The sequence below is a fragment of the Salvelinus alpinus genome, chromosome 22 (assembly GCF_045679555.1).
Source record: "Salvelinus alpinus chromosome 22, SLU_Salpinus.1, whole genome shotgun sequence".
In the NCBI taxonomy this organism is placed as follows: Eukaryota; Metazoa; Chordata; class Actinopteri; order Salmoniformes; family Salmonidae; genus Salvelinus; species Salvelinus alpinus.
The window spans coordinates 34,741,429-34,759,846 of record NC_092107.1 but is presented as its reverse complement, the minus strand read 5'-3'; the positions used below and the strand labels follow the sequence as shown (position 1 = coordinate 34,759,846).

General features: G+C 45.6%; 1 protein-coding gene across 16 annotated transcripts in view; it reads left to right on the top strand.

The window, feature by feature from the left end:
- The window catches only part of LOC139549459 (roundabout homolog 2-like), a 648,939-nt gene that overhangs the window by 505,688 nt on the left and 124,833 nt on the right, over nt 1-18,418 (top strand). For all 16 annotated transcript variants that reach the window (XM_071359993.1, XM_071359991.1, XM_071359998.1 and 13 more), the window contains exons 3-5: nt 4,151-4,308; nt 5,770-5,890; nt 9,059-9,197. In XM_071359993.1, the coding sequence (XP_071216094.1) occupies nt 4,151-4,308; nt 5,770-5,890; nt 9,059-9,197 (418 nt within the window). The remainder of the gene's footprint in view (nt 1-4,150; nt 4,309-5,769; nt 5,891-9,058; nt 9,198-18,418) is intronic.

The following is an 18,418-nucleotide window of genomic DNA, read 5'->3' as shown; positions in this document are numbered from 1 at the left end:
TATGATGTACTGTTTTATCTTTTGTTTTATATGTAATGTAAGTTTTTTAATACGTTTGGACTCCAGGAAGAGTAACTGCTGCCTTGGCAACAACTAATTGGGATCTCTATTAAATACAAATAAAAAAAGTCTACCCACTCATCCTGCAGTAACTAATGTTCTGGCTCATAGGAGACAATATGCCTCTACACCCGTGTCTGTCTCTACTCAGCACTCTGTAGTGATCCTACAGTAGGTTGTAGTGTTGTTGGATGTTTGCTGAATCTTCTGTATGGGTGAGAGTGAGAACACAGAGGTACTAAAGTGTTGGGCCAGTAACCAAAAGGTTGCTGGTTTGAATCATTCAGCCGACAAGGTGAATAATCTGTCATTGTGCACTTGAGCAAGGCACTTAAACCTAATTGCTCCTGTAAGTCGTGTTTGCTTCAAATGTAGACACATCTAATGGCTTCTGTCATATGCCTCTGACTGCCAGTGTAAGACACTAGTGTAAGCCTTTGGATGTTACAAAGTAGTGTGTGTCCTCTGTGTTTTTATTTTTTGGCAAGGCCCCTCTCGTCCACACTCTGCTGCTGTTCCATAGTGCAAAGCCCCTCTCGTCCCCACTCTGCTGCTGTTCCACAGTGCAAAGGCCCTCTCTTCCCCACTCTGCTGCTGTTCCACAGTGTAAGGCCCCTCTCTTCCCCACTCTGCTGCTGTTCCACAGTGTAAGGCCCCTCTCTTCCCCACTCTGCTGCTGTTCCACAGTGTAAGGCCCCTCTCTTCCCCACTCTGCTGCTGTTCCACAGTGCAAGGCCCCTCTCGTCCCTGCTCCATCGCTGTCCAACAGTTCAAGTTGCAACTTGATTCTTTCCCCTTTAAGTTTAAATGTTGACACAGTGGCAGGTGTAGAGTTGCCAGTTTACTGTGCTTTACCCCCTGTCTGCTGCTACCCTCCACCCCAACCCTCAACTGGGGAAGTTGGAGAAAGAAATAAATATGTCTGCCCAGGGCGGATTCATATTTTTCTGATATGTGTTTGTAGCCTGCAGCCTGACTGACAGATGTAGCCTTTGCAGGCAGAAGGGTATGCATATATAAATATGCTATACTGATCCCCAGTAAGCACACTGGCAGGAGTTTGGGCCTGCTATCTCCGTGGGACGTGAGGTGTTTTTGGAGGGGGAAGAGCTGGGGTTTTCACGAGGGATAGAAATGCAATTACGTCTGACGTCTGCTCTCCGATATGGACCTCCGTGCCTGGAAGCCCCAGAGTTAGAGCAATAGTTGAGATCCTGTACATACACAAATCCTCTCAATTATACATACCAGACACACACACATACAACGAACACACACTTTCACAAACGGCACACACATACAAGGAATGTGCTGCTAATCAGCAGTGTGGTGAAGCAGATGGTCAGTGGTAATCATCATGTAGGCAGAAATCCTAGGAGATGCTCTGGCTGTTTTTATTATTTGGTACAGGTTGTATCCAATCAGGATTAAAGATCCGGATTTGAAATGTGTACGTTATTTTTGAATGTGGGTGTGTTTTCCCTGCTTGTCTCTTGTACATGACTCTGTTCATAGCATTGTGTTGGTATGACAGAACCCAGAACCAACACACAGACCATAAATAATCCTCTCACCCGAATACACTTTATCTGTGTTGACTTGTGGCTGTTGGGAGCTCAGTGTTTGGCCATGCCACAAAAAGTGTGTCTGTTTGCAGGGGTGTGTGTTTGTTTGTTTGTATAGGGGAGGGGCTTGGTAGCTTCTGCAATACTGTATAAAATGTGTACAAGCACACACATAATACAACATACTGTCAAGTTGGTATGAGGAGATTCGGGAGACAGATACAGGAATGCGTAATATGGGTTTTATTTCACCTAAATTACGGCGTGCCGTGTTAAGGGCACGGGGACGAAGACCAAACAAACACGTAACAAAAACACAGGGTTGAAACCCAAACAAAAGAGCGAGGAGTACCTCGAATAAATAACACACGCGCATAATGACTAACACACGGGACGAGACCCGTAATCATCTGCGCAATCCACAATGGCACGAAAGCCCAAAACACACAGCACAGGTACTCACACACACCAACGGACATTGTAACAATAATCAACCAGACCATGGAAACCAAAGGGCACATATATACGAATACTAATTAGTGGAAATAGGGGACAGGTGTGATGAAAGTTCCAGAGGGATCCGTGACTCTTACACGTTGTCCAGTAGATCTGTTTTCCATTTCTTTAAAGGCCACCTTCAAAGAAAAGGTACACAAACACAAATACCAGGACAACAGGTATTGGCCACAGTGGCTAGTCCATCCCGGTGGTAAGATTTCAGAGAGCAGGACTTTGTTTTTGATGGAAACAGAGTAACCAGGCTGACTGAGGCTCCAGTCTCCACCCTCTCTGTCTGTCTGTCCGGGGGTTCTATCTTTCTGGGGCTGACTAATTACAGCAGCTCTTTAGTGCAGAGTGCTGCATCCTAGCTCGGCCAACAATCAACAATGGGAGGGACCTGGGAGGGACCTGGGAGGGACACCCACCCTAGCCACTGCTCTATACCTCTCTGTCAATCCCTCTCTCTGTCTCGATCCGTTTCCTTTGCTCCCTCTCCCACGCTCCCTCCATCGAGAGAGAAGCTGCTCTCTCTGTGTACTCTCTCCTCCCAGTTTGAGAGTGTTTCATTTGAATTTGTGTCACACAAAAGTCCCCCTAAGTCCCTCTATGTATCCCCCATCCCTTCCTAAATAAATAAATCAACACACAGTGGTGTGGTGGGCCTTGTAAAGCACGGGAGGGGAGGAGAGGAGAGAGGAGGGGAGGGGAGGGGAGGGGAGGGGAGGGGAGGGGAGGAGAGGAGAGGAGGAGAGAGGAGAGGAGAGGAGAGGAGAGGAGAGGAGAGGAGAGGAGAGGAGAGGAGAGGAGAGGAGAGGAGAGGAGAGGAGAGGAGAGGAGAGGAGAGGGGAGGGGAGGGGAGGGGGCAGATAAGAGAGCCGCACACTAGGACCTATTATCCCAGTCTAATCCCACCCCTTTTCCCTGTGTGTGTACAAGCAGCACCACGGGGGATTTTGAACAAGAACCTGTGGTGCTGCCCTTAATTTAGCGCTCCTCAAACATCCCCTTCTTCTTCTTTCATCCTTTACATGTGTCCCCAGATACACGGCTGCAGTCACCGTCCGCCATGACGCAAATACTCATTTGGAATTCAGTGGATTTGGTTTGGGTTAAGCGGGAAAACGTCAGCTTGAGCGCACCCAGCATGTTCTAGAATGATCCCCATTTGTGATTATAACAAGCAGCCTGAGCTTTTGAGGTCATTTGCTCTCTGAGAAGCAGCTCTTCATGTCTGTTCAGAGGTTTTTATAAGGCAATTTGTTAACATATAAGACACTGATACAGGTGTAGTCTCCAGTAACTAATGGGGGTTGAGGTGTACAGTGTTAACATGTGCAGCCATCGCCTGGTTGATAATGAGCTGTTCTGTGTGTATGACAGAACACTGGGCAGGCTGAGAGGGGATCTGTGTGGCGAAAGGACTACCTGAGGGGGATGAGATAGGGGAAACATTGTTTGCCAGACCACCCACGGACAGTTTGTGTGTATGTGTGTGCGTGTGTGTGGGTGCGTGTGTGTGTGTGTGTTTGAACTGCTGCCTCCCCCAGAACCTCCATTAACTCCAATTAGCCGCTACTTGTGCAAGTCCAGTCAGATGAAATCTCACATTTCAGTCTAACACACAGCAGCACCATTACATTTACATTTTACATTTTAGTCATTTAGCAGACGCTCTTATCCAGAGCGACTTACCATCTCACCATGCACTCACCACACACACACGCGCAGGCACGCACGCACACAAAAACACACACACACACACACACACACACACACACACACACACACACACACACACACACACACACACACACACACACACACACACACACACACACACACACACACACACACACACACACACACACACACACACACACACACACACACACACACACACACTAGACATTGCAACTCATTGTGTACACCTAGCTAAGTATTAGGTCAGATAAAGTGTTTCGTCATTGCAGAGTCTTCTCCCCAGGCTCACCCTCCATCTCTCTCCTCTGTCTCTTTCTCCTCAGTGCTGCGTGATGACTTCAGACAGAACCCTACAGACGTGGTGGTGGCCGCGGGGGAGCCGGCCATCCTGGAGTGTATCCCCCCTAGAGGTCACCCTGAACCAACCATCTACTGGAAGAAGGACAAAGTACGCATCGAAGACAAGGAGGACAGGATCACAGTAAGTACTACTACTAACTAACCATATGCTACTAACTAACCACATGCTACTAACTTACCACATGCTACTAACTAACCACATGATTCTAACAAACCACATAATACTAACTATCCACATGCTACTAACTATCCACATGCTACTAACTAACCACATGCTTCTAACAAACCACATAATACTAACTAAACACATAATACTAACTAACCACATGATTCTAACAAACCACATAATACTAACTAACCACATGCTACTAACTAACCACATGATTCTAACAAACCACATAATACTAACTAACCACATGATTCTATCAAACCACATGCTACTAACTAACCACATGCTACTAACTAACCACATTATACTAACTACCCACATAATAATAACTAACCACATGCTACTAACTAACCACATGATTCTAACAAACCACATAATACTAACTAACCACATGATTCTATCAAACCACATGCTACTAACTAACCATATGCTACTAACTAACCACATTATACTAACTACCCACATAATAATAACTAACCACATGCTACTAACTAACCACATAATACTAACTAACCACATAATAATAACTAACAACATGCTACTAACTAATCACATGCTACTAACTAACCACATAATACTAACTAACCACATAATACTAACTAACCACATGATTCTAACAAACCACATGCTACTAACTAGCCACATGCTACTAACTAACCACATGCTACTGACTAACCACATTCTACTAACGAACCACATAATAATAACTAACCACATGCTACTAACTAACCACATTCTACTAATGAACCACATAATACTAACTGACCACATGCTACTAATGAACCACATGCTACTAACTAACCACATAATACTAACTAACCACATGATACTAACTAACAACATGCTACTAACTAACCACATAATACTAACTAACCACATGCTACTAACTAACCACATAATACTAACTAACCACATTCTACTAACTAACCACATAATAATAACTAACCACATGCTACTAATGAACCACATAATACTAACTAACCACATAATACTAACTAACAACATGCTACTAACTAACCACATTCTACTAACTAACCACATTCTACTAACTAACCACATAATAATAACTAACCACATTCTACTAACTAACCACATTCTACTAATGAACCACATTCTACTAACTAACCACATAATACTAACTAACCACATTATACTAACCACATTCTACTAACTAACCACATAATAATAACTAACCACATGCTACTAACTATCCACATAATACTAACTGACCACATTCTACTAACTAGCCACATGCTACTAACTAACCACATTCTACTAACTAACCACATAATACTAACTAACCACATGCTGCTAACTAACCACATGCTACTAAATAACCACATAATACTAACCAACCCCTAGTCATAGACCTGTATGAGGTATGTAGATCAACTTGTTTCCTTGTGTCCTTAGATCCGAGGAGGGAAGCTGATGATCTCCAACACCAGGAAGAGTGATGCTGGCATGTTCATCTGTGTTGGCACAAACATGGTGGGAGAGAGAGACAGTGAGACGGCCCAGCTGACAGTGTTTGGTAAGCATGAATGCCTGACAGTGCTCCCAAACGGTTTTTCGCATGGCCTCCTGAGTGGCGCAGCGGTCTAAGGCACTGCATCGCAGTGTTGTGGCGTCACTAAAGCCTTTGGTTTTATCACAACAGGCCGTGACCGGGAGTCCCATAGGGCGGTGCACAATTGGCCCAGTGTCGTCCAGGTTTGGTGGAGGGTTTGTCCGGGGGGGGCTTTACTTTGTTCATCGTCCTCTAGCGACTCCTTTTGGCATGCCGGGCACCTGCAAGCTGACTTCAGCCGTCAGTTGAACAGTGTTTCCTCCGACACATTGGTGTGGCTGGTTTCCGGGATAAGCGAGTGGGTGTTAAGAAGCGCGGTTTGGCGGATCGTGTTTCGGAGCCCGTTGGGGAGCTGCAGCGATGAGACAAGATCATAATTGGATCGCAATTGGGGAGAAAGAAGTGTTAAAAAAACATTGTTTGCATACATTTTCTCCTGACCCACCAATTAAATTAAACCATTGTAGACACTATCTAGGAATCCTTTATGGACAGTAACCGCTGAAGCAGTCAGGATTATACTGAACTGAGTCACTCTATTCATTTATTTTATTTTTATTTAACCTTTATTTAACTAGGCAAGTCAGTTAGGAACAAATTCTTATTTACAGTGACGGCCTACCAAAAGGCAAAAGGCCTCCTGCGGGGACGGGAACTGGGGTTATTTAATTTTTTTATTAAATAGAAATATAGGACAAAGCACACATCGCGACAAGAGAGACAACATAACACTACATAAAGAGAGACCTAAGACAACAACATAGCAAGGCAGCAACACATGACAACACAGCATGGTAGGAACACAACATAGCAACAACATGGTAGCAGCACAACATGGTAGCAGCACAAAACATGGTACAAACATTATTGGGCACAAACAACAGCAAAAAGGGCAAGAAGGTAGAGACAACAATACATCACACAAAGCAGCCACAACTGTCAGTAAGAGTGTCCATGACTGAGTCTTTGAATGAAGAGATAAAACTGTCCAGTTTGAGTGTTTGTTGCAGCTCGTTCCAGTCGCTGGCTGCAGCGAACTGAAAAGAGGAGTGACCCAGGGATGTCTGTGCTTTGGGGACCTTTAACAGAATATGACTGGCAGAACGGGTGTTATATGTGGAGGATGAGGGCTGCAGTAGATATCTCAGATAGTGGGGAGTGCGACGGGTTTACAGAGATGACCAGTTTACAGATGGGTATAGAGTGCAGTGATGTGTCCTATAAGGAGCATTGGTGGCAAATCTGATGGCCGAATGGTAAAGAACATCTAGCCGCTCGAGAGCACCCTTACCTGCCGATCTATAAATTACGTTTCCGTAATCTAGCATGGGTAGGATGGTCATCTGAATCAGGGTTAGAGGAGCGATTACGATAGAGGAAACCAAGTCTAGATTTAACTTTAGCCTGCATCTTTGATATGTGCTGTGAGAAGGACAGTGTACCATCTAGCCATACTCCCAAGTACTTGTATGAGGTGACAGCCTCAAGATCTAAATCCTCAAGGGTAATAATCACACCAGTGGGGAGAGGGGCATTCTTCTTACCAAACCACATGACCTTTATTTTGGAGGTGTTCAGAATAAGGTTAAGGTTAGGGAAAGCTTGTTGGACACTAAGAAATGTAAAGCATTTAACACAAAAGCATATTGTACAGCAATTTCATTAGGTAATATTCTTTGCAATAATTTTTTTAAATATATAACGACTTGGGGCTAGCCATTGTAAGTTCAGAGTCATTCGCCCCAACAGTGCGTGTGTGCTGGAGGCGAGCGAAAGCTCGGGAGAGAGGGGGGAGTGTGGTGGGGGTACCTGTACCAGACAGGGGGAGACAGCCCAGGGCAGACAGTGAACAGATCGCCAGGTGGAATCCAAGCAGCAGTGCAGCAGGCAACAGGAGTAGGTGTCACACCCACTTGGGAGAAGCTGTTATTTCTGGAGGCAGATTTCTTGTAGAACATGCCAGTGGATGGTCTTTGAACAGCAGGTGGGGGCTTCAAAGACTCCTGCCACTTGTTGTGCCCAAAGACCTCGACACCGTTTACTTCACACCTCAGTGCTAATTGTTTTTGTATCTGTGCTTGCAAGCCTGGCAGCTCAGTTCCAGGTTGGATGGTGTCGTCAAATCAAATCCAAGTATATTTGTCACATGCGCCGAATACAACAGCTGTAGACCTTACAGTGAAATGCTTACTTACAGGCTCTAACCCACAGTGCAAAAAAAGGTATTAGATGAACAATAGATAAGTAAAGAAATAAAACAACAGTAAAAAGACAGTAGCAAGGCTATATACGATAGCTAGGCTACATACAGACACCGGTTAGTCGGGCTGATTGAAGTAGTATGTACATGTAGATATGGTTAAAGTGACTATGCATATATGATAAACAGAGAGTAACAGTAACGTAAAAGAGGGGTTGGCGGGTGGTGGGTGGCGGGTGGCAGAACACAATGCAGATAGCCCGGTTAGCCAATGTGTGGGGGCAATAGTTGGTCGGGCCAATTGAGGTAGTATGTACATGCATGTATAGTTAAAGTGACTATATGATTAACAGAGAGTAGCAGCAACAGAGGCTCAGCTCTCTGCTGTTTGTTTGCTAGCCTCCGTATGGCTTGGAAAAAGAAAACCTTAGTCTTGCCTTGGCGCCTATCCCTTCATATCCGCTTCCAGACACGAGTTTAGACTTTGTTTAATCCACAAATTTGGCCAAAAATTACAATCCAGATTAGAGTTTCGAGTGACTTTGGTCGTTTGGCAGCAGCCTACCTGCACGCGGTAAAGAAAGGCTACGGCAAAGCTCGCACTCTCTATGACTATTGCTGTGTCTGACCTGCCCTATCTATCTATATCTATCTATATCTATCTATCTATCTATCTATCTATCTATCTATCTATCTATCTATCTATCTATCTATCTATCTATCTATCTATCTATTCAATTCAATTCAATTCAAGGGGCTTTATTGGCATGGGAAACATGTGTTAACATTACCAAAGCAAAGCTATCTATCTATCTCTCTCTCTGTCTCTCTGTCTCTCGCTCTCTCGCTCTCTCTCTTTGTGTCTTTCTTCATTTCTTTCTCTCTATCTTTATCTCTGTCTCTCTCCCTCATTTCCTCTCTCTGTCCTCCAGAGCGTCCCACCTTCCTGCGTCGGCCCATCAACCAGGTGGTCCTGGAGGAGGAGGGGGTAGAGTTCAGGTGCCAGGTGCAGGGAGACCCCCAGCCCAACGTACGCTGGAGGAAGAATGATGTTGATGTGCCCCGTGGGAGGTAAGACCCTTCTTCAGTAGTACTCTGTTTCCTCTATTTGACCAATTAATCAACATATCAGTCAACCAACCAATCAATCAATCAATCCATCAAACAACCAACTAATCAACCAATCAATATATCAAACAAACAACCAACCAGTCAATCCATCGAAATGTGCATTAGGGAAGCACTTTACAGATAAATATTCTAAGCTGGTTGAGAGAATGCCAAGGCTGTTGGAAAAGCATTCCAGGTGAAGCTTGTTGAGAGAATGCCAAGACTGTTGGAATAGCATTCCAGGTGAAGCTGGTTGAGAGAATGCCAAGAGTGTGCAAAGCTGTCATCAAGGCAAAGGGTGGTTACTTTGAAATCAAATCAAATATAATTTGATTTGTTTAATACAATGTAGAATATAGTACAAATATAGTAAAACCCTTGAATTAGTAGGTGTGTCCAAACCTTTGACTGGTACTGTATATTCTTTGATGTCCTCCCTTGGCCCCCCTCTGTCTCCTCCATCATTAGTATTGAGTGATTGATCCTGTATAGCTGAGGTGCCATGATGTAGTTTATATAGGCTAACTAAAGAGTGATCAATGTAAGAGAGACCACTGTCTCTCCTCTCTCTCTCTCTCTCTCTCTCTCTCTCTCTCTCTCTCTCTCTCTCTCTCTCTCTCTCTCTCTCTCTCTCTCTCTCTCTCTCTCTCTCTCTCTCTCTCTCTCTCTCTCTCTCTCTCTCTCTCTCTCTCTCTCTCTCTCTCTGTGTGTGCTGATAACTCTACAGGACAGACAGGACTGATGCCAGCTCTCTCTCTCACCTGCCCGTCTCAGCCTGCCAGCCAGCAGGCATTAAACAGGACCATTAGGCTGTTCACAACACTCATTAAACACACAGGGTAACCCTGCTAGCAGCTAGACAAACACACTGTGCCCCCATAGCTATGTCTGTCAATCAGTGGTCAGCCAAAGGGGCCATAACAGAGGCCAGAGCCTGCAGACAGACAGACAGACAGACTGATAGGCAGGGTATCTATGAGTGTGCCAACTGAGAACGTGACCCTGGGAGTGTGTGCAGGTGCAGCTGTACAGGTGAGCCCTTGGCACAAAATCACACACACACACGCACACACACACAAACACACCACACAACAATAAACCCTTTCACCCTTTCTGAGAAAGAGAGAGAAACAGAAAGAGCCACACTGGGTTCTGTGTGGGTTCTGTGTGTGTCATAGTTTATACAGAAAACTGTCCCACTCTGGTTCCTGTTAAACATATTTTTTCTAACTAGTGCCAGCAGTGATAGTGTTCTTGTTTGGTGCCCTCTATTGGCCCTGTGCTCCCTGTGCCCCACTGTGGCTCACAGTCACTGCACAGAGTCAAACGCAGGGCTGTGTCACGTCAGAAGCAGGGTTGTGTCACTACCAAGCTTCAAAGAGACTGGACTGTCCAACACTAGGGTCACTCACTGCTAAGGTCATCCAGTGATTCATTTAAGCCAGATCCTGCCGGAACAGAATCCTGCATCTCTCATTCCAGAACCTATTTTACCAGATCTGGTACCTCTCTTGGCATGAAAAATGATTGTCACTGTTTGCAATGTAAAAAAGTGATCAGTGTTGATTCGTGCTGCCTCCACTGTAATTCTCCTGCCCCGTATAAAATGTCATGTGAAAATGTGATCTGTGTTGATTCGTGCTGCCTCCACTGTAATTCTCCTGCCCCGTATAAAATGTCATGTGAAAATGTGATCAGTGTTGATTCGTGCTGCCTCCACTGTAATTCTCCTGCCCCGTATAAAATGTCATGTGAAAATGTGATCAGTGTTGATTCGTGCTGCCTCCACTGTAATTCTCCTGCCCCGTATAAAATGTCATGTGAAAATGTGCCTGATAATTGATTTGTGTTGGGCCGGCCGGGATTTATGGTTTGCTCAACATTGTGACCTAGAGACCAACGTGTGGTTGTTTCTGTGGTCAGAAAGAGAAGCGTGCCTGAATCTCTCACATAAGGGGATTTTTTTTTGGTTCATGCGTTCCAGTACCTCAGAGCTCTCCAGACCACCCCCCTACCGTGCTGTTCCGTCACCTCCCAATTTATTAATGAAGCACGAAGGTCATCACATTAAACACAGGCTAACAGACATTTGTGAAGGCTAGCTTCTAGCTGCTCTGTTTGTGTATGATAAGGATAGGGTTCATAAGGTAGGGTTCATGAGGTAGGGTTCATAGGGTAGGGTTCATAGGGTAGGGTTCATGAGGTAGGGTTCATAATGTAGGGTTCATAAGGTAGGGTTCATAGGGTAGGGTTCATGAGGTAGGGTTCATAAGGTAGGGTTCATAAGGTAGGGTTCATAGGGTAGGGTTCATAAGGTAGGGTTCATAAGGTAGGGTTCATAAGGTAGGGTTCATAGGGTAGGGTTCATAGGGTAGGGTTCATGAGGTTGGGTTCATAAGGTAGGGTTCATAACGTAGGGTTCACAGGGTAGGGTTCATGAGGTAGGGTTCATAATGTAGAGTTCATAAGGTAGGGTTCATAGGGTAGGGTTCATAACGTAGGGTTCACAGGGTAGGGTTCATGAGGTAGGGTTCATAATGTAGAGTTCATAAGGTAGGGTTCATAGGGTAGGGTTCATAGGGTAGGGTTCATAAGGTAGGGTTCATAAGGTAGGGTTCATAAGGTAAGGTTCATAAGGTAGGGTTCATAGGGTAGGGTTCATAGGGTAGGGTTCATAGGGTAGGGTTCATAGGGTAGGGTTCATAGGGTAGGGTTCATAGGGTAGGGTTCATAAGGTAGGATTCATAATGTAGAGTTCATAAGGTAGGGTTCATAGGGTAGGGTTCATAGGGTAGGGTTCATAAGGTAGGGTTCATAAGGTAGGGTTCATAAGGTAGGGTTCATAGGGTAGGGTTCATAGGGTAGGGTTCATAGGGTAGGGTTCATAGGGTAGGGTTCATAGGGTAGGGTTCATAGGGTAGGGTTCATAAGGTAGGGTTCATAGGGTAGGGTTCATAAGGTAGGGTTCATAGGGTAGGGTTCATAGGGTAGGGTTCATAGGGTAGGGTTCATAAGGTAGGGTTCATAAGGTAGGGTTCATAGGGTAGGGTTCATAGGGTAGGGTTCATGAGCTAAGCCAAATAGACACAACTAACTTACTCATTCATGTCTTTGATGGAGCTTTGCTTCAGGAAATGAGATAGTATTCATTGTAATAAATGTATTAACACACTCATGAGTTTAATAGCATAGGATAAATCCTAGAATAAGAATTTCTCTCTTGCCTTTTGAAGTACAGTCGTATTTGGAGGAGAAAGCACCGAACATGGGAAACAAAGGCAGGTAAATGATTAGACGATCAGTATTGCAGTGTTCATAATTACAGTCCCATGTTGTATTTGTTTCCAGTGCTATCTGTACTCATTCTCCTTTGAAGCAGACTGGATGAATGTGTGAAGGGTGTATTATTTTAATTTGGACATTCTCTGCAGTCTTTGTTGTCTCTGGGAGTGAACAGTCGTTTTATTGTACAAGTCAGTATCTTTCCCCACTGTGCAGCGTATCTGCAGTTACAACATCAAACACACTGCCTGTCTGACAGACAGAACCTTCATAATATGGAATATAAATACATGTAATTCAGTCTGCCTGCAGATAATGATGCACACATTTTCACACTAACACGCATAGCTGCCAGGATATTAAAATACATTGAACACCAGAACCAGTGCCAGCCCTGAAATACACAACCATGCTGTGTGTATGTGCCTGTGCTTTTGTGTAAGCCTGTGTGTGATGAAAATGAAGACCACTAAAGATCAACCATGTCATGTGAGGTGGGCCTGCTGTTTAGGTGGGGCTGCTGTTTAGGTGGGGCTGCTGCTGCTCCCCTTCACTCCCTTATGTATGTCCTGATCCCCCTGCCCTCCCTTTTATATATGTCCTGATCCCCCTCTTCCCTCCCTTTTATATATGTCCTGATCCCCCTGCCCTCCCTTTTATATATGTCCTGATCCCCCCCTCCCTCCCTTTTATATATGTCCTGATCCCCCTGCCCTCCCTTTTATATATGTCCTGATCCCCCTGCCCTCCCTTTTATATATGTCCTGATCCCCCCCTTCCCTCCCTTTTATATATGTCCTGATCCCCCTGCCCTCCCTTTTATATATGTCCTGATCCCCCTGCCCTCCCTTTTATATATGTCCTGATCCCCCTGCCCTCCCTTTTATATATGTCCTGATCCCCCCCTTCCCTCCCTTTTATATATGTCCCGATCCCCCTGCCCTCCCTTTTATATATGTCCTGATCCCCCCCCTTCCCTCCCTTTTATATATGTCCTGATCCCCCCCTTCCCTCCCTTTTATATACAGTGGGGAGAACAAGTATTTGATACACTGCCGATTTTGCAGGTTTTCCTACTTACAAAGCATGTAGAGGTCTGTAATTTTTATCATAGGTACACTTCAACTATGAGAGACGGAATCTAAAACAAAAATCCAGAAAATCACATTGTATGATTTTTAAGTAATTAATTTGCATTTTATTGCATGACATAAGTATTTGATACATCAGAAAAGCAGAACTTAATATTTGGTACAGAAACCTTTGTTTGCAATTACAGAGATCATACGTTTCCTGTAGTTCTTGACTAGGTTTGCACACACTGCAGCAGGGATTTTGGTCCACTCCTCCCTACAGATCTTCTCCAGATCCTTCAGGTTTCGGGGCTGTCGCTGGGCAATACGGAGTTTCAGCTCCCTCCAAAGATGTTCTATTGGGTTCAGGTCTGGAGACTGGCTAGGCCACTCCAGGACCTTGAGATGCTTCTTACGGAGCCACTCCTTAGTTGCCATGGCTGTGTGCTTCGTGTCGTTGTCATGCTGGAAGACCCAGCCACGACCCATCTTCAATGCTCTTACTGAGGGAAGGAGGTTGTTGGCCAAGATCTCGCGATACATGGCCCCATCCATCCTCCCCTCAATACGGTGCAGTCGTCCTGTCCCCTTTGCAGAAAAGCATCCCCAAAGAATGATGTTTCCACCTCCATGCTTCACGGTTGGGATGGTGTTCTTGGGGTTGTACTCATACTTCTTCTTCCTCCAAACACGGCGAGTGGAGTTAGACCAAAAAGCTCTATTTTTGTCTCATCAGACCACATGACCTTCTCCCATTCCTCCTCTGGATCATCCAGATGGTCATTGGCAAACTTCAGACAGGCCTGGACATGCACTGGCTTAAGCAGGGGGACCTTGCGTGCGCTGCAGGATTTTAATCCATGACGGCGTAGTGTGTTACTAATGGTTTTCTTTGAGACTGTGGTCCCAGCTCTCTTCAGGTCATTGACCAGGTCCTGCCGTGTAGTTCTGGGGTGATCCCTCACCTTCCTCATGATCATTGATGCCCCATGAGGTGAAATCTTGCATGGAGCCCCAGACCGAGGGTGATTGACCGTCATCTTGAACTTCTTCCATTTTCTAATAATTGCGCCAACAGTTGTTTCCTTCTCACCAAGCTGCTTGCCTATTGTCCTGTAGCCCATCCCAGCCTTGTGCAGGTCTACAATTTTATCCCTGATGTCCTTACACAGCTCTCTGGTCTTGGCCATTGTGGAGAGGTTGGAATCTGTTTGATTGAGTGTGTGGACAGGTGTCTTTTATACAGGTAACGAGTTCAAACAGGTGCAGTTAATACAGGTAATGAGTGGAGAACAGGAGGGCTTCTTAAAGAAAAACTAACAGGTCTGTGAGAGCCGGAATTCTTACTGGTTGGTAGGTGATCAAATACTTAGGTCATGCAATAAAATGCAAATTAATTATTTAAAAATCATACAATGTGATTTTCTGGATTTTTGTTTTAGATTCCGTCTCTCACAGTTGAAGTGTACCTATGATAAAAATTACAGACCTCTACATGCTTTGTAAGTAGGAAAACCTGCAAAATCGGCAGTGTATCAAATACTTGTTCTCCCCACTTTATGTCCTGATCCCCCTCTTCCCTCCCTTTTATATATGTCCTGATCCCCCCCTGCCCTCCCTTTTATATATGTCCTGACTCCCCCCCTTCCCTCCCTTTTATATATGTCCTGATCCCCCTGCCCTCCCTTTTATATATGTCCTGATCCCCCTGCCCTCCCTTTTATATATGTCCTGATCCCCCCCTTCCCTCCTTTTTATATATGTCCTGATCCCCCCCTGCCCTCCCTTTTATATATGTCCTGATCCCCCCCTTCACTCCCTTTTATATGTCCTGATCCCCCTTCCCTCCCTTTTATATATGTCTTGATATACCCCTTCCCTCCCTTTTATATATGTCCTGATCCCCCCCCTTCCCTCCCTTTTATATTTCCTGATCCCCCCCTTCCCTCCCTTTTATATATGTCCTGATCCCCCCCTTCCCTTCCTTTTATATATGTCCTGATCCCCCCCTTCCCTCCCTTTTATATGTCCTGATCCCCCCCCTTTTAAATATGTCCTGATCCCCCCCTTCCCTCCGTTTTATATGTCCTGATCCCCCTCTTCCCTCCCTTTTATATGTCCTGATCCCCCCCCTTCCCTCCCTTTTATATATGTCCTGATCCCCCCCTCCCTCCCTTTTATATGTCCTGATCCCCCCCTTCCCCCCATTTTGTATATGTCCTGATCCCCTCATTCCCTCCCTTTTATACATGTCCTGATCCCCCCTTCCCTCCCTTTTATATATGTCCTGATGCCCCCTTCCTTGTATATATGTCCTGATCCCCCCCCCTTCCCTCCCTTTTATACATGTCCTGATCCCCCCTTCCCTCCCTTTTATATATGTCCTGATGCCCCCTTCCTTGTATATATGTCCTGATCCCCCTGCCCTCCCTTTTATATATGTCCTGATCCCCCTGCCCTCCCTTTTATATATGTCCTGATCCCCCCCTTCCCTCCCTTTTATATATGTCCTGATCCCCCTGCCCTCCCTTTTATATATGTCCTGATCCCCCTGCCCTCCCTTTTATATATGTCCTGATCCCCCTGCCCTCCCTTTTATATATGTCCTGATCCCCCCCCTTCCCTCCCTTTTATATATGTCCTGATCCCCCTGCCCTCCCTTTTATATATGTCCTGATCCCCCCCTTCCCTCCCTTTTATATATGTCCTGATCCCCCCCCTTCCCTCCCTTTTATATATGTCCTGATCCCCCTCTTCCCTCCCTTTTATATATGTCCTGATCCCCCCCTGCCCTCCCTTTTATATATGTCCTGACTCCCCCCCTTCCCTCCCTTTTATATATGTCCTGATCCCCCCCTGCCCTCCCTTTTATATATGTCCTGATCCCCCTGCCCTCCCTTTTATATATGTCCTGATCCCCCCCTTCCCTCCTTTTTATATATGTCCTGATCCCCCCCTGCCCTCCCTTTTATATATGTCCTGATCCCCCCCTTCACTCCCTTTTATATGTCCTGATCCCCCTTCCCTCCCTTTTATATATGTCTTGATATACCCCTTCCCTCCCTTTTATATATGTCCTGATCCCCCCCTTCCCTCCCTTTTATATGTCCTGATCCCCCCCTTCCCTCCCTTTTATATATGTCCTGATCCCCCCCTTCCCTTCCTTTTATATATGTCCTGATCCCCCCCTTCCCTCCCTTTTATATGTCCTGATCCCCCCCTTTTAAATATGTCCTGATCCCCCCCTTCCCTCCGTTTTATATGTCCTGATCCCCCTCTTCCCTCCCTTTTATATGTCCTGATCCCCCCACCTTCCCTCCCTTTTATATATGTCCTGATCCCCCCCTCCCTCCCTTTTATATGTCCTGATCCCCCCCTTCCCCCCATTTTATATATGTCCTGATCCCCTCATTCCCTCCCTTTTATACATGTCCTGATCCCCCCCTTCCCTCCCTTTTATATATGTCCTGATGCCCCCTTCCTTGTATATATGTCCTGATCCCCCCCCCTTCCCTCCCTTTTATATATGTCCTAATCCCCCCTTCCCTCCCTTTTATATGACCTGATCTCCCCCCCTTTTATATATGTCCTGATCCCCCCCTTTCCCTCCCTTTCATATGTCCTGACCCCCCCCCTTCCATCCCTTTTATATATGTCCTGATCCCCTCCTTCCCTCCCTTTTATATATGTCCTGATCCCCCCCTTCCCTCCTTTTTATATATGTCTTGATATACCCCTTCCCTCCCTTTTATATATGTCCTGATCCCCCCCTTCCCTCCCTTTTATATGTCCTGATCCCCCCCTTCCCTCCCCTTTATATATGTCCTGATCCCCCCCCTTCCCTCCCTTTTATATGTCCTGATCCCCCCCTTCCCTCCCTTTTATATGTCCTGATCCCCCCCTTCCCTCCCTTTTATATGTCCTGATCCCCTCCTTCCCTCCCTTTTATATATGTCCTGATCCCCCCCCTTCCCTCCCTTTTATATGTCCTGATCCCCCCCTTCCCTCCCTTTTATATGTCCTGATCCCCCCCTTCCCTCCCTTTTATATATGTCCTGATCCCCCCTTCCTTCCCTTTTATATATGTCCTGATCCCCCCCTTCCATCCCTTTTATATATGTCCTGATGCTCCACCCCCCTCCACCCTGTCTGCCTCACAGTGATTGGCTTGTCCCGTAGCTACCGTCTGCTGTCTACCAACCTTGCAGAGCATGGTGCTATTAGCCCTAGACACTGATCTAAGATCAGTTTTGTATTTATCCCCTAATGGTTTAGGTTAGTGTTAGCTGGTCCTAGTATATTGGTGTTGTCCTTTTCATAAACGTCATTTTAAAGTGTGTGCATGACACTGCAACAAATGTTGCCCAAGGGGACAATGACGTCGGTAAAGTAGATCTGTGCATCTTCTACCTGGAGCGCTGCCAGAGCCCATAGCGCCATGGTAACCACAGCTAGGCATTTTAGAGTTTGTCAGAGTGGTTTTGAACAGACGCTGAAACTCTACAGGGAGATGTTGGAGATACAGCAGGAAAAACTACAGCAAAGAACCCCTCACTGACAGATGCCTGGCAGATTGTGTGTGTGTGTGTGTGTGTCTGTGTGGCAAAGGCCACTTGTATATGTGTGCAAATGTTTAAAGTGTTTTTCCTCACATGAGAGGAAGGAGACAGGAGCCATTTGAAGATTTTCCCACCAGAGATGAGGCTCAATTATCTATACACTTGGTAGAATAAGGATGTTCTGTATCCCCACACTCGCCCTAATTAAAGACATAGTATAGTTCTCTGCTATTTTCTGCTACCGTATGTCTTTCATTTTCACTGGCTG